General features: G+C 52.3%; 1 protein-coding gene across 5 annotated transcripts; it reads left to right on the top strand.

Annotated features, from left to right (window-relative positions):
* Positions 1-740: 740 nt before the first annotated feature.
* Positions 741-21,903, top strand: EWSR1 (EWS RNA binding protein 1). Of its 5 annotated transcripts, none has more exons than XM_015294854.4 (18): positions 741-794; positions 2,649-2,685; positions 2,919-2,970; positions 5,052-5,175; positions 5,609-5,626; positions 10,259-10,445; positions 11,711-11,878; positions 13,529-13,743; positions 14,240-14,420; positions 17,179-17,213; positions 17,746-17,778; positions 18,702-18,820; positions 19,394-19,523; positions 19,681-19,803; positions 19,906-20,083; positions 20,454-20,551; positions 21,094-21,361; positions 21,476-21,903. In XM_015294854.4, exons 1-18 carry the CDS (start codon positions 782-784, stop codon positions 21,513-21,515), a joined length of 2,019 nt encoding a protein of 672 aa, XP_015150340.3. In that variant the 5' UTR covers positions 741-781; the 3' UTR covers positions 21,516-21,903.
* The last annotated feature ends 17 nt before the right edge of the window (positions 21,904-21,920 follow it).

The following is a 21,920-nucleotide window of genomic DNA, read 5'->3' as shown; positions in this document are numbered from 1 at the left end:
CCTGGGACAACAATAGCAACGTGCTGCCTGTGGGACACCCACACTATGCCGTGACACCTATGGGACGCCCACCCACAGCATGCCACCAGTGGGGTACCCACACCATGCCAGGTCACCAGTGGGACACTGCATACCACCAGTGGGACACTCATACCATGCCAGGACACCCACAGGACACCCAGCAACGCCATGTGACCAGTGGGGTCTCACGCAGAGCCACGTCATCAATGGGGCACCCACCTGCAACGTGCCACCGGTGGGATACCCACGCAGTACCATGTCACCAGGGGGGTCACCCACCCACAACATGTCACCAGCGGGATACCCACGCAGTGCTATGCCACCCCTGGGACCCCCACTTGCAGCAGGACCCGCGGGTGCCGGAGCGGAGCAGCCCCGCATCCCCCCCCCCCCCCGCAGCCCCACGCCACGCGTGACACGGCGGCACTCCACATCCCGCCAAGTGGCGTGACGTCACGCGTAGCCACGCCCCCCGTAGCCACGCCCCCTTGTAGCTCCGCCTCCCCCCTCGCACCGCCCATGCGCGACGCTCCGTAACGGCGGCGGGCCGCACCACCCGCTCCTCAGCGCGGGGGGAGAGCCCTGAGCTCCGCCCCCCGCAGCGCCCCCCGCCGCCGAGCCCGAGTCACCGCCGCTCTCTGCCCCTGCCCCCCCCCCGCCTCGCCGCAGTGGTGCGTCCCGCCGGGCGGGGCGGCGCATGCGCAGCGCGGGGCGGCCGCGGCGGCCGGACGTTGGGAGCGCGGAGGAGGAAGGAGAGAAAATGGCGTCGACGGGTGAGCGGGGCCGCGCCGGGCGCCGCGGGCCAACGCGTCCTACAGGGCGGGGAGAGCGCGGGCACGGGGCTCGGAGGGAAGGGCCTGGCCCTGCCGCCTCCTTCAGCCGCTGCTGAGCGCCTCGGCCTGAGGGCACCCCGAGCTGCGGGGGGGGTGCGGGCGTTGGGCCCTCAGCGCTGCGGCGGCGCGGCCTGGTGGGGGCCGGGCCTCGGTGCTGCGCTCTGGGGAGCGGGTGGGTGCGGAGCTGTGGCGGCGCTGGGGTGGGAGCCCCGCGTTGTTGCGCTGCGTGGGATCGCCGTGCGGCGTTCCGCTGTGCGGTTGTTGGGCCCGTCCTGGCGCGGGGCCGGGGGGGGGTTGCGGCGGTCGGAAAACGCTGCGCGGCCTCTGCTGTCCTCCTGTATCGCAGGCCGGGCCTCGGCGCGGGCGGGAGGAGCGGCGGTGGGCTCACACGGCCGTTAGGGCTGCGTGCGGCTGGATCCGGGCACCGATAGCGACAGGACGGGGGGAGGGCTTTGACCTCAAATAAGGGAGATTTAGGTGAGGCGTTAGGAGGGAATTCTTTGCTCAGAGGGCGGTGAGGCGCTGGCCCGGACTGCACACAGAGCTGTGGGTGCCCCATCCCCAGTGCTGCTCCCGGCCGTGGGTGGGCCCTGGGCAGCCTGAGCTGGTGGGGACAGCCAGCCCAGGGCAGGGGTCGGGGCTGGGTGATGTTTAAGGTTCCTTCCAGCCCATTCTGTGGCTTTATGAAAAGCTTGGGGTGGATGAAAACGGGCTTTTTAACACGATTCCTGGTGCTCCATCACCTGCAGCGGTAGCAGGGTGGTAACTGAGACCCTCAGAGAACGGAGGGTTGTAGAAAGTCTTCAGGCATGTTCTGCAAACTCACAGTCCTCATTGTTTCAATAGAGACCAGTTTAACACAAGGTGTGGTGGCAGCAGAAGTGCCAGAATCCTTTTTTGTGTGGGGCTGCCTGGCTCTGAGCAGAGCTCTGCTCACGTTTGCTTTCTGATTCCAGCTCAGGATGCTGTGAGCAAAGTCTGAACCCGTTCCTGATCTCTGTCCTTGGGACCTTCCCGGTCCTGGGAGAGCTGTTCCAGGAAAGGTTTGATCTTAGGGATGGATTCATTGCTGCCATTTGCTCTAGGTGGGAACTGGAAACACTTGGTGTCTTGGAGGGAAAGCGTGCCCGTAGGAACTGTAATCATTTCAAATATAGCCTTGTAATTGCTGTGTGCATGCATTTTCCATCCCTAGCAGCAAGCCAGTTCGGCAGAGGGTTTTTTTTTTCTGGTTGGATTTTCTGGATTTCAGTTCTCCTCTAAATCACAGTATTGGCATGGGCTGCGACTTGGGGAAAGGAACTGCTGCCAGCTGCTGGTCTCGAACCCTCTTAGGGAAAAGAGTTAGAACTTTCCAGTGATGTGTCTGTTTCCTTGAAAGTTACATAGAAGGAGCAAAGCGCTGTGTTTCTTACAGACTCAAGGGCTTGCAACCTGGCCCTTTGAATCAGGGGGTTTTGTAAGTGTCAGCCCCGGTGTGTTTCCTTTGTTCCAAACCCCACTACCATTCCCCTTGGGTGCTATCCAAGGTGGCAGTTAAATTAAAGTGGGGTCATTTGAGATCAAAGTTGCTGCTGCAGACAGCAGAAACAATGAAGGGAAGAGAGGTTTTGTTTCCTTTAAAAAGGTTGAGAAAGTGCATTTACCTTACTCTTTTGAAACTAGATTTCCAGGGGTTTATAGCAGTTCTTTCAAGTTGCGGGAGGAAATTCCAGCTGCTGTGCTCTTACCCTGTTAATTTTGTGAAGTCTTTGTCAACCTTTCTTTCCCTTTTTTTTTCTCTTTTTCTTGTAGATTATAGCACCTATAGCCAAGCTGCAGCTCAGCAGGGGTAAGTAGCATTATGGTCTCACTCTTATTGTAAAAAGTTGTGATGTAAGTGTGCAGTAATTGTGCTTTAGTCTTAGCTCAGGTATGCTTTGCAAATCCTTCGGTTTTCCTTTGGATTATGCACTGCTTTAACACTTCAGCAGAAAGCATTTGGCTTATAAAAGCCGTTGTGTGATATCTGTGTTGCACAAGTACTGGGATGCATTATAAATGTCTCTTAAATTCATTTTGCAGCTACAGCGCGTACGCACCTCAGCCAGCCCAAGGATACGCACAGACCACGCAGGTAAAGCATAGGAGGGGTTCTGACCCTTTCTGGGATCCCAGCAGCAATCTTTCAGCCCTGGAAAATTCTGAGCAGCATCAAAATCTGTCATTAGGAGCTGCCTTGTAGCTTCCCACACAGCCTGCACTGCGTGCTTAAAGTGGAACTGCCTCGATGGCCGGGAGCTTCCACATTCTCTTCCTTGTTAATATATCCCAGTTGTTGCCAAGAGGATTATAAAAGCCTAATTCTTGGTGTACGTTTGACACTTACATGTCAGTGGGTGTTTTACTTGGTGGTGTAGGAGTGAGAAACCTGAAAAAGGGGAAAAAGAAAGGGGAAATTGCCATTTGTGTGATGGCAGCAGTTGGAAAAGTCAGGAGGAGAGGATAGATTTCTTTCTTTTTCGTGGAGCTATTGTGGCTAAAGCTATTAGTATTGTTAGTTGGCTAGACTGCAAACTGATGGTGATCTTTCAAAGATAAATTATGCTTTTTTTTTTCAATCCTTAGAATCCAAGTTACTGAAACCACAGTTATATGCAAAGTACGAGTGTGGTTTTTGAAGTCAGCTTGGTTGACTTTCCCCAGCATCTCTAGAGAGTGTTTGTTTTTTTGAAAGGAAGATCCTGCCACCCAAAAGCATGTCTGTATTCTGCACACAAAAGCTGTTGTGCTGGTGTGTTACAGAGCAGAGCTAACTGGGCTTTGTGCTGCTGCCCACAACTGCCAGCTTGTGGCAGGCGAGGCCACGCAGATACCTCTGCAAAAGCATCGCTGTTGCAGGAGGAGCAGAGTTTCAGTCTTGGCATCTGGGTCAGTTGAATTGAAAATGACAGTACTTTTCATTCTGAATAAATATGTTGAGAGAGAAGAATTGCAAGAACTGCTGCTGAAAGCACTGGTGACACAGAAGGTGTAAGCAGGCTGGCAGAACAGGAGGCTGCAGCATCCTCTAGTGCAAGGCTAACAGCTCATACTCAGCAGCAGGCAAGTTGCCGTGTGAGGTTTGCAGCATCTCATGCCTCTGGGTGCAGGGAGCTTCCACAGGTAGTGGAAAATTCAGTCTGATCAAAGTTTTTCTCTTTGAGATCTGTTGGCTTGGTTAAGATCTGTACTGCTCATGAGCCAGGGAGGCTAGCTCACAAGTTACTCAGGCTTAGATCCCAAAAGGCATTTCATTCCCAGAAGCCAGTGAATATCTCTGAAAATCTGGACGTTGAGGCTTGTCTTAGTGCTGCTTGAGCTCTAACTAGACTTTCACCCCAGCCCAACTGCTGAGCACACAGCTGTTAGCAGCTGGCTGGTGCCTGAGGTTCAGGCTGACTGACAGTGGGCTGTGGGCTCTTACGCTGGCAAAACCACAGCATCAGCGGCTCTGTACTAATCCAGTCTCCCCACATGGCTTGCTGCAGCAAAAGAGTTGCTTTGCAGAGCTGAAATCAGGGCTGAGCAAGGCAGCAGCACTCCTTTTGGCTGGACTTGGGGCAGGGTGTGGGGTGAGAGTTGATCCCTTGCTGAGTGCTGAGGTGCTAGGGCAGGAGTAGCGTGGCTCCTGCTGAACCCATCCTCAGGTGCCCACATAAACTGTTTTTGACAAATGTTGGCTGGTGGATGTGAAGAATATTCAAAATAACTTCACTGTGAGCTTAACTGGATTTCTTCTGGTGAATGCTGGTTGAAGTAGCTGACATCTTGCTTCATGCAGCTCTGCGCTCTGGATAGCCCCACTCCAGTGTTGCAGGTTAGCCCTTAGGAGGCACCTGCGAATGTTCCTATGTGCCTGGGCAGTAACAAGGAGCTGGATGCTGTCCTGTTTCTCTTTACATAGAGCACACGTGTTTAGTGATTGTGTAAGAGGCTGCTCCTCCAGTCCTGGCATTGAAAAATTGCATTTGTAACTTCATTACAGATCTGAACTGAAATTTGCAGTAGCGCCCAATCTTTCAGAGTAGCCTTGGCTTGACTCAGATTGCTTTCAGTAAACCAGGTAACACAGATCCCCCCAGTCTGTGTATAGCACCAAAACAATCTGTGTGTATCTGTGAGACACGTGCGAGTCGTTTCTGCTCACAAATTAAATCTCTGTCATCTTTGGAGCAGACCTATGGGCAGCAGAGCTACGGAACTTATGGACAGCCCACTGATGCCAGCTACACACAGCCTCAGACAACTGCAACGTATGGGCAGACTGCGTATGCGACATCCTACGGGCAGCCCCCCACTGGTAAGAGCTGCGGGGCCTGATTGATGCTGGGGAAGGACTTGGGCTCAGGTCTGTGCTGGGGAGCTCCAGCCCAAACTCTGTTGTGGGAAGGGCTTTCTTCCTTGAGAGCCTGCAGGTTCATATGATGCGAAGGTGTGGGTGGGCTGAACGCCCTGAGCAAGCAAATGTAGCCATTTCATTTTTTCAGGGAGCCTTTTGGGTGCTGGTTCATGCCGTGGAGCTAAGCATGGCTGCAGAGTGGGCTGTACTTAAAAAGAGCACAGCAAACACAAGCTGCACAGCAGCACTCCTCATGAGTGCCTGTTCTGGCTGCTCTTGAGCCCGCAGAGTCCGTGTCCTGAGCACTCCCCCTGCCTGAAAATCAAATCAGTGAAAGTGATGTATGCCTGTTCTGATAGTGTACCCTCTACTTTTTGTCTTGTGCTTCCCACAGTAGAAGGGACCAGTACAGGTTTGACTATCCTGCTCACTCTTGCATGGAAAATGCCATCTCATCCTGTCTAAACTTGCAGTGTTAACCCTTTAGGTGTCCCTTGCTTTTAGCACCAAAAACTTGCACCATCACAGCATGTACACTAAGAGTGTGCTAGGCTGCAGTGCTGTCTGCAATCTCCACATCTCTGTAATGAGCAGCTTTTAAAAGTCTGGATGGTGTACTTTGTGGAAGAAGCTTCCTAAGCACTCAGGACAGGCATGCTGAGATGTTTCAGGTGAATATAACACCACTGTCTTACTATTCCCTAAAGGGTAAACAGCATGGTTAGACGTGTCCAGATGTCCTGACCACCATCTCTGCATGTTTCATGTGATGTCTTTGGATTTACAGTGTGGATGCATACTCCACGTGCTCATAAATGCTCTGTCCACTATTTCAACATACGCTCTTTGAACTGAAGTTTTGTACATACGAATGTCTTAACATCTGAAAGAAACTATTGAGACATCGTTCACTTTTGATATATTCAGCTTAAAATCTCAGGAGACTTTGAAAAAGAGAACTAATTTTCCTTCAAGCAGTGCTTTGGGTACCGTTTTCTGCAGATTCATCCTTGGTTGCAAATGTCTCTCAGAGTGGCAGCCTTGTTAAGTATTTCCTGAAGCGTGGGAATACCAGAACAGGCAGGCAGTGTGCCCATGGCTACCTGGCCACAGAAGCTGCTGGGGAATGCTTCCAAGGAAGAGGCATAGAGAAAGCACTGTCCTATAGCGTGTCTAGTTGCATAGCATTTAAACTACATGGGTGAGGAAAATCTCTGCCTGGTAGGTATCCTGCAGAATGAGGAGCAGTACCCTTTAGACAGTTCTCCACCAGATTTCTCCTTCCCTTTAACAATCTCTGCATGTAAATGGGCAGAAAGATTTGTGGACTTCCCAGATTTTTCTTGGGAGTGTTGGAGTCCCTTAATCCTTCCTCCTGACTCCATTCCTGCAAGGGTTGTGTTTGTGCTTGCTCTCCAAGAGTGTATTTCCTGGATTAATAATAATGCCAGGCATCTCTTCTGCACGGCTGCTTTTTAGGCAAGACGCTTTGGTTTCTTTTCATCTAAGAAAATAAAAGAACACTCAGGAAGTGGTCAAATGAAAGGTTTTTTTTTCGGGCCTTCAAGTATGATTTGCCTCAACCCATGCAGCACTTGTCTGTGGCAGAGCTGTCGGTGTTGCTCTCAAGGCAGAGTGCCAGGTTGTGTTTATTCTTCCTCTACCTGCCTCTCCTTCAGGAGCTGGAGCTGTGCAAATGAGGCTGGTGGTGCTGGAGGCCTGTCTGTCCATCACTGCCTCTGCTGAACACCAGTTCTTGCTTCTCATCCGGAATAGAGCCTGTGGTGCTGCCTGGGGCACAGATCCTAATGCCCTAAAAGATGAGCTGTGTTCACATTTGAATTTCAGTTTATTTTTCTCATCGTCTTTTTGTAGCAGAGGAATTACTGCAGTTCTCCAGTTAGCTAAAAGCAAATTGACTTTTGTCTTAACAGTGTATTATTTTTTTTTTTTAAGATAACACTGTTGCTGGGGAAATTCTAATACAATGCAGACACAGCCTGTTGGGACCATGTCTCAGGCTGGGGCTGGAACCTCTGCAGCCTCCTCACCTTCCTCTTTCCTCCTGTGGCTGCAGAAGGTGCTTGGAGTCCTCTTGCCCAACTCCTCAGGCTGCCCTGCAGCTCCCAGCAGCAAGTGAATGAGGGGGATTAATCGTCACTGTCAAGTCTGTGGTCGTGGGTTGCTCTTTAATCACTGCAAGATGGAAGCATGAATTGCAAGAGTAAATAAACAGCTGCATCTGTTACGGTTACTGGCTTTCAAACAACATCATTTGGGGATGGAAATATGATTTCAAATCTACTTTAAGTAGTGAAGAGGGAACAGCTCTGTAAAGATAACCATCTCCCACTGCTCAGAATTGGAAGGAAATATTCCCTTTGCTGTTCTTGTCTATTCCAATAACCTGTTACACCAAAACGAAGCAGACTGAGCAGCCCCTGCTTCCCCTTCTCTGCATCTCTGCTGAGAGGTGTCCATGCCAAGCGGGAGTCAGCTTCCCTTGAGCTCCAGGACCCGGTGGGTAGCTTCTAGCACTGCTTGAATCATGAGGGAGCTCTGAAAACTGCTGCTGGCTGGCCTGAAGCCTGCTTATTTCAGAATGAGCTTCTTTGACTGCAGTTTTTAGTTGCTCTTCTCTGAGGGCCTAATCCTGAAGGCTTCCCCTCCCAGTGAAAAATTTCTGGACTTCAATAAGGGTTTTACTTGCAGGCATGGATGATTTGAGAGGAAACTGAGCCATGCAACTCAGGTTATCAGAGTTCTCCCATTCCTTTTTTTTTTTTTTTTTTTACCATATCTGTTCTGCAGACTCGCCATTCATATTACCGACTGCTGGGAGGAAGAGGGAGAAATGATGTTGTGTAAATGGCCTCCTCAGAAGTACAGCTCTTGAGGGTTTTCTAAGCCTTTAAACGAAGTGGCTGAAATGAAAATTCAGGCCAGCGGGATGTTAAATCACTGCCTTTTCTTTCTCTGGTGCAAACGCTTCCTGCCGAGCTGCCTGCACAAGGGAACTGCTCCATCCAGAGCTGAAGCATTACAATTCAGGATGATTTTCTCCTCCTTTTTATTCTAATGCCTGTGCTGAGCCTGCTGCTAGCAAACCCACTCATCTGTGCTGCCCATGGTGGCACCATGAGGGTCCCTTTCTGGAGGACGACTGCCTCTGTGTGCTGCTCCCCAGGGCTGGGCTCAGGGCTGTGGTTTCCGTGGTATATGTGTCAGACCATACTGCAAGCAGCGGGTTTTTTTTAGTAAGTGGTCAGGCTTCAGCCACTTAAAGTAAGGATTCCTTCAGCTTTGTAAAGTAGAAGCACTGTGGTGGCTTACCTCGAAGTGTTTGAGCTGTTTAATTTTGTCTGAGGCACTAAAAGCCACGCTCAGTCGACCCTGTTTGATTTCACCTCAGTCCCCCTCTCCAGTAACACTCAGAGCAGGGCTTTGCTTTGCACAGAACCTCTGAGCAGCCAGGCACAGCTGAACAACCAAGGAAACTGCCCGCCAGCGATTCCTGCCCATGTCTCCTGGTGGGAAGGGAGCTTCCTTGCTCCCAGCTTGGCAGGAGCACGATGGGAAGCTGCTCCACAGTGTTCAGGAGGGTGGTGATGTGATAAGCGTGCAGGGCAGCAGGCACAGGGAACAACCTGGGGACTGACACTTGCAGATGGAGTAAAGGGAAAGACTTCTTCCTGCTCAGAGCCCCTTGTCAGCATGCTAGGGCCAACTGGAACGCTCAGGAGTAACACACAGGGCAGGATTTTGGCTTTGTTTGCTGCACCCACTTCTCTTCTCACTTCCCTTCGTCTCTGCTTTCTGGTTTGAGAACCCTGATTTTTCCAGCAGGTTACCTGCAGAGGTTGTGCTTCAGGAGGAGCACATGCTTCGTTCTGCTGGAAGTGCTTTCATTTTGGAAAGGGAGGAATCCACATAAAAAGCCTACAGCACAGTTTGCCTGATGTGCTGTGTAAAGAGTAGGTCACAAGTGTCCTGTGTGTAACAAAAATATTGAGTGATGGAGAAGCTGTTACCTTAATTGATGCAATTAAGATCACTTCAGTAAGACTGAAACCAGTTGACTGCTTTTTAGCAATGGATGCTTTTGTACTTTAGTAAGAGAGCTTTTGCTAACAAAATGTTTAATTGGTAGCTTTTCATGCAAATCTTTGTTTCGTAGTTGGAAAACCAGCTTGTGTGGCTCTTAACTATAAAAAAGGCACTGTGGTAATACTTGGTTTGTTGTTCATCTTTGTTGACAAGCCAAATGGTCAGCTGAATTACCTAGCAACAGCTGCTGGGAACACTGATCTCAGTGGAGCTGGTTTGGGGTCTGAGATACAGTAAAACTGTTCAGAAATAAATGTGTGAGCTCTGAGCTTTTGAGCTGAAGCAGACTGAAATTCTAAGAGAAGTGAGGGTACATAAAGCATCTTACAGACCGACACACGGGGCAGCTCCTGACCTTTCTCTTAAGCTAAAGCAAACGTAAAGTGCTTTCCTTCAGTTTCTAGTATTGCTGTTTAAAGTAATGCTTACAAAGGGCTCAGAAAGACTTCTCTGCCCGCCTGGTGCACTTCTGTGCTTTCGTTTCTCAAAAAAGCTGCCAGGATGGGACTGTGCTTTTCCAATTAATTGCATTTCTTTGACTGTGAAGCCAGGAGGAGCTTTGTGTAGCCCACTGGACAAAAGAAGGCGCTGCATGCCTCAGCCTGCCCTGCTGCGCTGCATTAGCTGGGAGCCTCAGGTGCTGTGAACAAACAGTCCTTGGATGCTGGTGGCAGGCTGGCTTCCAGAAAGCTCCTCGGGGTGTGCGTTGGGGATGGAGAGGGTATTTCTGGGGCAGGCTGAGCTTTCCCAGGGTGGGGGCTTTGCAAGGGAGGCGAAGGGATGCTGTGGGTTCGTTAGACACACTCAGGCCACCCGTGAGGTTTCTGCAGCAGTGCTGTTTCTGAGCTCTGCTACACCAACGAACAGGAATGGAATAGAGCGAAGCATCTCGAGTGAGGCTGCGCTGGTCTGATGATGAGGCTGTGGTTTGTTGCAGGTTACACGGCCCCAACTGCCCCCCCAGCGTACAGTCAGCCCGTCCAGGGGTACGGCACGGCCGCCTACGACACCAGCACCGCCACGGTTACCACCACCCAGGCTTCCTACGCAGCACCATCCGCCTATGGCACCCAGCCTGCCTACCCAGCCTATGGGCAGCAGCCACCTGCGGCCGTTCCCCCGAGGTATCGTGTGTTTCTGTCTTCTCCTCAGGCTGTATGTTGCCCTGCTGGCATGCCCAATGGCACCTGAACTGAGACCTGCTGGTTTTGCTTCCAGTTTTTCTCTGCCTGTTACACTTAAGCTTTGCTCTTGCTGCAGCCAGTCCCACAACATTTTCAGAGCTGGAAGAAGCTGTGTAGGTGCTTCTGTTCTGGCACAGTGAGTCAGCGCTGCTACTGGGAAATAGAGAGAGCAACCAAGCAGCACAAATGGGCATTTGACTCATGATCTGGACCAGAAAATGGACCAGTCTGCTTGAGTCACGGGGTGGTTAGGATGATGCTATGCCCTGTGATTTCTTAAGTGGCTGCACATGCTGAAGACAACTTCCTTTTTAAATCTCTTGTGTCTGGGCATTGTCGGTAGCATGTTCAACTTAATTGTTTGCTCAAGATATTACAGGCTTAGAACGTGGAATGGAAACTTAGGAGCTAGTTAAAACTGCTTTATTCATTTACCTGATGTTTGCAGTGACTGCCCCTGAATAACAAGGCCAGAGCATGACACAGCCCTGGCTGTATCTCTCAGATTACACTTAAGTATGAATCCTGGTGTCATTTCAAATATTCTTCCCAGCTTGTACAATAAAAGTACTTCAGTTCCTTTTTTCATTCAGCTCTGATAAACACTTTGAAATTCTAAGCAGAAGGGGACTAATCTAAAAAGAAGGGGACATGCAAACTGCATGCAAAGAATTCTCTTTATTTTCAGGCCTTGAGAGTTAATGCTAAACATCCTCTCCCTTTCATCAGATAACGTATGTGGGGCAATATCTGCTTGCACTGGATTCTAAACAGAACAATGGTGCCTTTAACTGGCAGCATTTCTCGCTGCTTTGGAGCTAATCGTTTACAAGCATTGTGCAAAACAGAGCAGAGGGGCAGCGCTGCTGACCGACTTTCCTGGCACTTTCACATCTTCTGTTCCTAGAGCCAAAGTCTGAACCCCTCGCTGTAGGTTTCATAATGCAGCTGGCAAATAGAAGCTGTGGTGCTCTCCAAGTGCTCTCAGTTCAGAATGTTGTTTCTTGGTGGCAGCGGATTGTGCAGTGGGTAATAGTGCTTAGCTTGTGTGTACTAGCTGCTATTGAGTGACCAGCACTGATGTGCTGATTTGTAACCCTTCCCAAAGAAAGTGCCATCCTGCCACAGGGGAGCTGTATACCTCTGGTGCTTCTACCTGTGGAGGTCTGTGCTTGTGTCTCCTTATTGTTCATTATTACTTTCAGACCCCAGGATGGCAGCAAACCAGCAGAGACCAGCCAGCCACCATCAAGTACAACAGGCTACAACCAGCCCAGCCTAGGGTATGGGCAGAGCAACTACAGCTACCCCCAGGTGCCTGCCAGCTACCCGATGCAGCCGGTTACTGCGCCTCCCTCCTATCCTCCTACCAGGTAATTCTTTCAGAAAGTGAAGCCTCTTGCAACTAGCGTGGGAGCTTTGAGATTAACTGGGACAAAAGGATTTTTTTCTCAAGGGTTTTTAGGTGAATGAGTGTAGAAAGAGATTTAGTATCCTGGGAGGAGGAGTGTGGTTCTGGTTGGAGTGGTGCTAGCTCTAGCGATAAGACAAGGGTTGAATCATAGAATCATGGGATCATTAAGGTTGGAAAAGATCTCTACCATCATAGAGACCAACTGTCAGTCTGTTACCACCATGACCACTAAACCACATCCCTCAGTGCCGCATCTCCACAGTTCTGAAACACCTCCAGGGATGGTGACTCCACCACCTCTCTGGGCAGTCTGTGCCAATGAGTCACCACTCTTCCAGAGAAGAAATGTTTCTTAATATCCAGCCTGAATCTCCAGGGAGACCTGAGAGCAGCCTTTCAGTTGCTAAAGGTGGGGTGGGGGAAGGGGAGGGAGGAGCATAAGAAAAAAGGGACAGACTTTTTAACAGGATCTGTGGTGATAGGACAAGAGGAAGTGGTTTCAAACTAAAAGAGGGGAGATTTAGATTGAATATAAGAAAAAAGTTTTTTACTATTAGATAGTGGAGGACTGGCACAGGTTGCCCAGAGAGGTTGTGGTGCCCCGTCCCATGGGGCAGACACCCAAGATCAGGGAAATGGGGCTCTAAGCACTTGATTAGGCTGTAGTTGTCACTGTTCAGTACAGGGCAATTGGACTAGATGTCCTTTAAAGATGCCTTCCAACTCAAACAAATCTATGATTCTACTGCTAGAGTCTCCTCTTCTCCAGAGTGACCCATCCCACTTCCCTCAGCCACTCCCTGCAGAACTGTGCTCCAGACCCCTCACAGCTCCGTTGCCCTTCTCTGGACACACTCCAGGGCCTGAGTGTCTTTCTTGTAGTAAGAGGCCTAAAACTGAGCACAGGACTCAAGGTGCAGCTCACATTCAGCTGGCTGTTGACTGACACTCCCAAATCCTTTTCTTCCACACAGCTTTCCAGCCACTCTGTCCCGTGCCTATAGTGATACCTTGAGGATAACTGCTCTGACTATTAAAGACACAAATAAAGAAGGCATTGAGCACCTCAGCCTATTCCTCATCCTTGGTTGTAATGTTCCCCACTGCATCCAATAAAGGATGGAGAATCTCTGAAGTATGAAGTGTGAAAGTGGCCTTTAGCTGCCTCCTCACACACAGAAGGGGCTCACCCCTCCCCCCCAGGTGTCCTTAATGTGTTGATGCTGAGTTCTGGAATGTACATTTTGAAAGTTTCAAAGGCTGAGTTCTGTGAGGGTGAACAGTTTTATTATCCATCAGCTAAAAACATTTCAGAGCTGAGGCAGAAGGGAGCCTGTTAACTGCGTTGCCACTGATTTTACCCTGGCACTTCAGCCTCTTTCCCAGAGGAGTATTGCAGATGGTCATGTTGATTTTGCTTGTGGGTTTATTTTTCTTCCCGCTGTCAGGGCAGCCTCTGCAGGATGACTTCAGCTTTGTAAGTGGTTTGCAATAGCACACATGCCTTATAATTGCATTGCTTTCCTGCGTGAGCCGCTCCTGCAGCCTGATGCACGTGTCTGAATGAATTGGCTTATCTTCCCATCTTTAAAACGCTTTTGTCTTCCAGCTATTCCTCCACACAGCCAAGCAGTTACGATCAGAGCACTTATTCCCAGCAGAGCACCTATGGGCAGCAGAACACCTACAGCCAGCAGACTAGCTATGGGCAGCAGAGCAGCTACGCGCAGCAGCCGCCCCCAACGAGTTACCCACCCCAGACCGGATCCTACAGCCAGCCCCCAAGCCAGTACAGCCAGCAGAGCAGCAGCTACGGCCAGCAGAGTGAGTGTGCTTCAAGCTGTGGCATTGCTGTGGGAGGGGTTGGTCTCCATCACTCCTGAGTGAGCTGCCTCTGAAGGAGACTTGGCACTACTTTGTTTGGGTCTGAAGGATCTGAAGGGGAAACGTAAGTTCTGGCCCTTCTCACTGAAAAACAGCCATGCTGGTTCAGTAGAGCTCTGCCGTGCTCCCCTCGCTGTGCTGGAGGTGGGGGGGTGGTTGTAAAACACAGAAATGCAGAGTACCATTGTGGCTGGGATGGGCAAGGCTCAATGGAAGCAACCCAGTGACCGTTGTGCAGAGGTCAGGCTGGTGGGGCCTGGCTTCAGATCTCATTGTGCAGACAGAAGACAGCACGTCTCCCCATGAGTAACACTGTGCCTGTAAGCACGCTAGCAAGCGACTTCCACACGGTACCGCCCATGTTCCAGTGCTTGGAGGCAGTGAGAAAGGGGACAGGACCCACTCCTCCTGATGTTTTTGTTGCTCTCTTTCCCAGGCTCGTTCCGCCAGGACCATCCCAGCAGCATGAATGTGTACGGACAGGAATCTGGAGGTTTTTCAGGCCCAGGAGAGAACCGGAATATGAGCGGCCCTGATAACCGGGGCAGGGGAAGAGGGGGATATGAGCGCGGAGGCATGAGCAGAGGTGGGCGGGGAGGAGGACGCGGTGGAATGGGGTAAGAGCAAATCTTTTCTCCTTTTACCTAATTCTGTTTTACCCATAGGATTTGAAAAATGAAAAGAAGGGACTGAAAGGTTGACATTCCCAGCTGTACTTCCATGGATAACATAACATCTCTGTAGCGGCTTTGCTTCTAATCCATGGAAATACTACCTGAGGGGAAATAGGGGCAGGATGTATGTTTTTTCTGTCCTGCAGCTGGTTGGGCCCAGGGCAACCAGGGGTATTGCTAAACCTGGCACTTTCAGCTCCCTTTGTGGTCGTGCAGAGGTGAAGTCCTCTGTGGGGTTTAACGGTAACTTTGGATTGAACACACACAAACCTTCTGCCAGGTCCAGGAGTCACTCACTTCTCGTGCCTCACCCACTAATGGGGAACTTGACAGGTCAGGTATGTACCAGGCAGAAGCCTTGTGTCAGCCTTAGCAGTAGCGTGCAGAGCTACGTTGTAAGTGTATGTGTGGGGCAGATTGCTGCTGCTGAAGCCCTGACTCTGAGTGTCAGAACACTTGGAGCTCGGCTGGAGTGTGAAGAATGACCCCCGAGACCGTATCAAGCTCTGGCTTGGCTTCCAGGACTGCTCCCCAATTGGAGCTTTCAGGTGGTCTAAACCAGTTTGGCCATTTTAACTGATGGCAAAATCTGGTTTGGTAAACCTGTGTTTTCAGGTCAGCGGTTGGTCTCCCCGTCTGTGATGTTTGTTTTGATAAAGGCGAGGGAGGAGGACTGATCCCAGAGGCTCGTAAGGGAAGGAAGACGTAGCTTTGTGTGTGTTCCATCCCCTCACACCGCAGTGCAGAGCTATGCAGAGTGCCCATAGGTGCTCACTGGATGCGATGGGATGCAGAGTGCCAGCCCTCGTGTTGGCAGGGCAGGTGGAGCTGCAGCTTCTCACCGGTAGGCAACGCCTCGGGCTGTCGTACAGCCTGGTGCAGTCCCATTCTGCATAGCTCTGCCAAAACGAAGTGGGATGAAATCTTTATCGGAGAAATCAACCACCGATGTGTGGCAACAGAGGGAGAAGCCCCGCTCGCGTTGGAGTGCGGCTGGCTTGAATTGGCTCCAGTGGAACAGAGTTCCGTGGTTCTGCATAAAGATTTCACCCGTGATGTATTTATCTCTAACGGTTTAAAGTAGACGTAGACACCTGAAATGCCTATCATCACATCTCCAAATTGGTAGCCCCTCTGGAGCGTGTCACGCCAAACATCTGTCCCCTCTCCGATTTCACACCGTAACCCAATCTTAAACAACGTACGTAGCGATTCCCACCTGGCTGGAGCATAAGAGAGGGCCCCCTGCTTTATGGACGCGGGCTTTGTGCTGTCCATGGAAAAGGTGGCCTTCCTGTGAGCACCAAGGGGCAGGTAGGGGAACTCGGCCCTCCTAATGATGCTGTGATGATGGATTTCAGTGTCTCCAGCAGGTAAGGAGCTCGATGTTCTTAACGTGCCCTTTTTCATTGACTCGGTTATTTGATATTTTCATTGGCTGTTAAACATGGAAACTTTTTAACATGCTTTGTCGCATTTATATGCTACAGGTTACAAAGTGAGAGCCTTGTATACACCTCAGTACTTAAAAAGTACCCGTACTCAGTACTCAGCCGGCAGCATAATGAAAAGTGGGACTAGACACGGTGTCCATATGGAGAGGAAAAATATACATAGAATATTCTTAACCAAATGTATTCATTGTATAAATGGAATCCTTCTGTAACTTTGGTAACTGAATACTTGTTGTTTGGTAATAAAACCAGAGGAGGTATACTACTTTAGAATTGTGTAACATTAAAATAACCAAAAAGTGTAAACGTATATGTTTAACGAGAGAGACATGACGTGAACGGTGTGTACTTTAAGCAGAGGAGGCAAAGCTGCATGCTACAGCTTGAAATGTGTATTGACAAATTTTCTCTTTTTTCCAGTATTAGAGGTGCAATACTTGCTAGAAAACAGTGGTGCTCTCCCTCCTCTGCCCGTCTCCTTCCAAACGGCCTTTGCCTTTCCAAAACAATAAGCGAGAGCCACCGCAATGCTCTCGGGGTGGCCTTCCCCACTAATGCCCTGCGCTTGTGAGAGTCCCGAGCGAAAGCTTCGGCCAGAGCTTTGCCCAAAGCCACGGCCACGAGCTGCCATTGGCACGCGCCCACATTGGCGTTCCGGTCTGTGCCCACAAAGCCGCACCCCAGGCCTTCGAGCCCTCGCTGTACGCTGTAAGTTCTCCTCCTCAGAGACTTGTTAAGTTCAGTAGCGACCTGAATGTATGGCTTTATACCGAGGCTGGAGCGGGAATGTCATCGGAACTGTGTTGTAGGCATCGCGTGTGGTCGTCTCCTCCCTTTTGAACTGTTAATGTCAGGGACCCGGGAGGCTGAGGGTGCGCTTTGTGTACACACCGCAGGGAGGGAGCGACCAGCGGGCAGCCCGCCGTGGCCCTCAGCAATTGATTTGCAACGCTCAGAGATGGTTTTCTCAGCCAAGTATTGCACTGCTAATACCGATACGAAGTAACGGAAGGGTACCGACAGCAAAGTGGTGTCTAGAACCAGACAAGCGAGGTTGTGTGTGTAAAGGAAATTTGAGCGAGCTGCCCTGAAGAAAGGCATAGTGACGAGATGAGAGAGAGAGAGACAGATGCATTGTTTGGAGATGTTTAGCCAGTGCCCTTCTTCCCAGTGAGCCGCACAGGCTCAGAGCGGTACTGGCTTTGTAAAGGGAAAGGCCTTCATTTCTTCGTTTATCCCCCCAGCAGCGCTGGAGAGCGAGGTGGCTTCAATAAGCCTGGTGGTAAGTTTTTGAGCATTACAATGGATAGTGTTTAAAAAAAAAAAAAAAAAAAAATTGCAGTCAGTTTGTAGAAAAAAAAAAAAAGTGTAATTTGTATTAGTTTTAAGTGGTTAAAATGACGTATGCAACAAGACTGTAATGGGTACTGCCGGCCATGCCTAGGGGTATGCGGTTACAGGACACAGGGTAACGTGGAAGCCTTGAGAAACCACTCTGTAATTTGGGGAAAATAAATGGTTTGGATTTGATAATTTTAAAGTAACTTTTTATTAATGAACTTAGAACGGATTGGCCTGGTAAAGCATTAAAAAAAAAACGTGTAATAGTGGTTCACGGATGGAAAGGCTGCTAAAAACAGCGAACCGCTCGCCAAGCAGAGGTGCATTGCTGGTGATTTTGCAGTGCGGGTCAGTTGGAGTTTAACCAACGCCATCGAATGGTGGTTATAAGTAGATAGTGATGTGTGTGTCGCTCCTTCAGCCCGCAGGGCCTGCACTAACACTGCTTCTTATGGTTCTCTCCCGACTGGCAGGACACATGGAGGAGGGACCGGACCTTGACTTAGGTAATTGTCACTGCTCGGACCCCTCCCAGCCTCCTGGCGTGGAGATTTCCGTGCTCATCTCAGCTCGCAGAAGATGCTGCCCCATATCTTGCCCTCCTGTAGCAGAAGCACAGGGATGCTCTGCTGTTTGCCAGTCTCTCTGGGGTGGTTTCATCTCATTCTTTATTCCTGATTCATCAGAGCACCTGGATCGGTGGCAGCCCACACGCGTGTGTGAGATGTGCTTCTCCATGGAGCTGGGGGCTCTTGCTGAGGAGCTGCTGTGTGGCTGCCTGGAGCAGCAGAAAGCACGTCCCGGGCTGCAGCAGTCTGGAGCTTGTAGGCACTTGTCCAGCAGTCTCCTTCCTTCCTCCTTATGAGATCATAGCATGGTTCGAGTTGGAAGGGGCCCTTAAAGGCCGTGTTATCCAACCACCCCCTGCAGTGCACGGGGACACCCACAGCTCCATCAGTGCTCACAGCCCCATCCCCTGACCTTGGCTGTCTGCAGGGATGGTGCACCACCACTTCTCCGGGCAACCTGCGCCGCCCCCACCTGTGGCCCTTTGCTTCCTCCCGCACAGGCACGTTTGGTAGTTCCCTGTCAGCCTAAGGAAAGAGGGAATTATTGCAGCAGGAGGGGGTGAGCATCCATGTGCAGGACCTGAAGGATGCAGGGGCGCGTTGTGCTTTCGGGTCTCGCTCGTGCCCCATCGCAGAGGTCTCGCATTACAGCCAGCTGTCCTGGCCATGCTGGGTGGCTCTGCAGCAGGGAGGGCAGCTCAGCCCTCATCACTGCTCTCAGTGCTTGGAGTTCCCTGTTGCTTCATAAATGCGCTCATTGAGAGAGAAGTTGCAGCTGGCTGAGGGGTGACGTGCTAGCAGTGCTGCGCTGCTGGATCGCTGCCTCTTCCCACTGCCTGATGCTGAGATTTGTCTCCTAGGCCCACCTATGGACCCGGATGAGGACTCGGACAACAGCTCAGTGTATGTGCAGGGACTCAATGATAATGTGACCCTGGAGGACCTGGCAGACTTCTTCAAACAGTGTGGGGTTGTCAAGGTGAGAGGAACGTGTGTGTGCGTGCAGGTGAGCGGCCGTTCACCTCCAGGGGCAGAGCACAGAGGAAGGGGGTTGGCTGCCTCCTCCCTGCCAGCTGTCCCGGTCGGCCCCTTCCATGGAGCTGGGCAGCTCTGATGGGCAGTGAGGCCAGCTGCCCTGTAGCACAAGCTCCCCAACAGAACCTCTGCAGGGCTCGTCCCTCTGCGCCTCCATCAGCCACGCAGAAGCAGCAGTGCTTAAAGACTCAGAGGAAGCATCCCTCTGTGGATCTGCTGCTGGTGGGATGTGTGACAGCTTGAGAGAGCGGGGTGGTGGAGAGCGGAGGAGGATGTGGGGAGGCTGCAGCTCAATTCCTGCACTCACGGGAGCCTGCAGGAGAGGCTGCTGGGCCAGTTCCTGCATTTGGCTGTCGGGGGGTGGCTGCTGGCGTGGTAAGCCAGAGGGCCCTTTCTCCTACCACGGAGTTGCCAAGTGGAAGTGTTATCTCAAATTGAAAGCAGAACAGGGGAGGGGATCCCCACTCAGTGTATACAGGGGCGTGTGACTTGTAACGATGCTTTGATGTCCTGCTAGATGAACAAGAGGACTGGGCAGCCTATGATACACCTCTACATCGACAAAGAAACTGGCAAGCCGAAAGGAGATGCCACGGTCTCTTATGATGACCCATCCACTGCCAAAACAGCTGTTGAATGGTTTGATGGTGAGTATGGGGTGTGATGTTTTGGGATTGCCCTTCTGCTCTGCAGTTTTCCCTGTGATTATGGACTCTGTGCAGTTGTGTGCGCTCTGGGAAGATGTGTGTGGTACCAGGCCCTGTGCAGCACAGAGTGAGGCTCTTGCCTTTGTATTTCTCCTAGGGAAGGACTTCCAGGGCAGCAAGCTCAAAGTCAGCCTCACACGGAAAAAGGGCCCGATGAACAGCATGAGGGGCGGGATGCCCCCACGGGATCAGCGGGGAATGCCCCCCCCCCTCCGCGGAGGTAACCTCCCGTTCCCTCGGGCCCCCGAGGGGCTCAGCTTGCGGCGCAGCATCCTCCACCCGCAGCCGCTGCCCGGTGGTGTTAACGGGGCTCTCCTTGCAGGTCCTGGGGGGCCTGGAGGCCCAGGGGGGCCCGGTGGGCCGAGCGGTCCCATGGGCCGGATGGGAGGCAGAGGTGGCGACAGGGGAGGCTTCTCCTCCAGAGGACCACGGGGATCCAGGGGAAACCCCTCTGGGGGCAGCGTGCAGCACCGTGCTGGGGACTGGCAGTGCCCCAATCCGTAAGTACTGCCTGCCCTCCGTGCACACAAACACCACCTGTTCCCGGGCTGCGGCACCGCGGGGCTGTAGGACCATCGTCCTTCATCTCAGCATGGGGCTGTGCTGGCTGAGGCATTGGCCAAGACATGCAGGCCTTTCTCCTAACAACCTGCTGGGCCTTCAGGGGAGCTCCTTTCCCCCACCCACAGTGTGGAGGGTTGGTGTTGCAGCCCCGTGCTGCAGGCTGGGTGAGCTGAGCTGCTCATCCAGGTCCCAACATCCCCCCGCTGTATGTGGGTGTTGTGTTCCGTGGTGGCCGTGCAGCACTGCTGAGCGTTACCCAACCAGGAGTGCATTCCTGCTCCTTACTGACGGCTCTGTTGTACCCAGGGGATGTGGAAACCAGAACTTCGCCTGGAGAACAGAGTGCAATCAGTGCAAGGCTCCTAAACCAGAAGGGTTTCTCCCGCCCCCTTTTCCCCCTCCAGGTACGTGTGGTTCACGGCAGGGCTGGGTTGGTGGCACCGGCAGTTCTGTGACTGCCACGAGGGCCGTGGGGCTGCTGTGGGAGCAGCTGCTTCCTGCCCCCGGGCTGCCATCCGTCTGAGCTGTGAGATGGAGGCCGGGACTGCTCTGTCTGCAACCCTCCCACACTTACCCGCTCTTCGGAGCTGCAGAGCCACTTCCCTGCGGCTCCCTGCAGCACAGTCCCTTCTCCAGAGCACTGCTTTGACCTCCTTGCTCCCCGGCGCTGCCCTCTGGGTGAGCCCCGTGCCTCCCAGCTCTGCAGTTCTTACTGCCATCCACCAGCCGCCGAGTCCCCCCGCAGCTCAGCAGGTGCCATCCCGGAGCCTCGGCCGTCCCGGCTGTGTGCCCGCAGTGCCCACAGGCGCGTCCTTCACTGTCCGCGGGGGTCCCGCAGCGCTCCTCCTTACGACGCGGCGCGCCGCCACGGGGCCGCACTGAGCGGGGAAGGGGGGCCGCGTGGCGCTCCGGCTCTCCCCGCTCTGAAGGTTTCCCTCTCCCTCAGGCGGCGACCGCGGTAGAGGCGGCCCCGGAGGAATGAGGGGCGGCAGAGGCGGCGGTATGATGGAGCGCGGCGGCCCCGGCGGAATGTTCAGAGGCGGCCGCGGCGGAGACAGAGGTGGATTCAGAGGCGGTCGGGGCATGGATCGAGGCGGCTACGGAGGAGGGGGCCGGCGAGGAGGGGGCCCCGGGGGTCCGCCTGGCCCGCTTATGGACCAGATGGGAGGAGGAGGCAGAGGCGGAAGGCGCGGAGGCCCGGGGAAGATGGACAAGTATGTGGGGAGAGCTGGGGGGGGCGGGGGGGCCGCGGGGCACGGAGCGTCCCCGGACACCGAGCGGGGCCGGGAGGGGCGCGGCGCGGACTGACGCGGCTGTGTGCATTGCAGGGGGGAGCACCGCCAGGAGCGCAGAGATCGGCCCTACTGAAGGCACCGCCCAGCCGCGTTTACTACCAGATTTATTTTTTAAAGCCAGAAAATGTTTTAAATTTATAATTCCATATTTATAATGTTGGCCGCAGCATTATTGCCTATTCCTCGTCTGTACTTCAGTCTTTTTCACCGTTTGTGGACAAACATTAAAACGAAGTTCAACGGTAGTGTGCCGACCTCTTTTTTCCTCCCCCCCCCTTTAAGAACGGCTGTCGAACTAAAAGTGCCCCCTCGTTGTGAGCATGCCGGGATCGCCGCGGAGGCGCCGATTCGTAACTGTAACGATGTTAATGGCTGTGATGTTTAATTTTTTTCGTTGGTTTTTTTTTTTTCCTTTTTTTTTTTTTTTAATTAAAATAAAATTCCGACTGTTTATAAACGCACCACTTCTGGACTCTGT

The sequence above is a fragment of the Gallus gallus genome, chromosome 15 (genome assembly GCF_016699485.2).
Source record: "Gallus gallus isolate bGalGal1 chromosome 15, bGalGal1.mat.broiler.GRCg7b, whole genome shotgun sequence".
Classification (NCBI taxonomy): Eukaryota; Metazoa; Chordata; class Aves; order Galliformes; family Phasianidae; genus Gallus; species Gallus gallus.
Note: the sequence above shows the minus strand (reverse complement) of the source record. Positions and strands in the feature narration are given on the sequence as shown.

What these genes read in the sequence shown, in the direction of transcription:
- EWSR1 (XM_015294853.4), top strand. An exon ending in CAAGCTGCAGCTCAGCAGGG is followed by an intron (nt 2,686 to 2,918) that starts GTAAGTAGCATT and finishes TTCATTTTGCAG; the next exon opens with CTACAGCGCGTACGCACCTC. An exon ending in CAGCAGCTACGGCCAGCAGA is followed by an intron (nt 13,744 to 14,239) that starts GTGAGTGTGCTT and finishes TCTCTTTCCCAG; the next exon opens with GCTCGTTCCGCCAGGACCAT.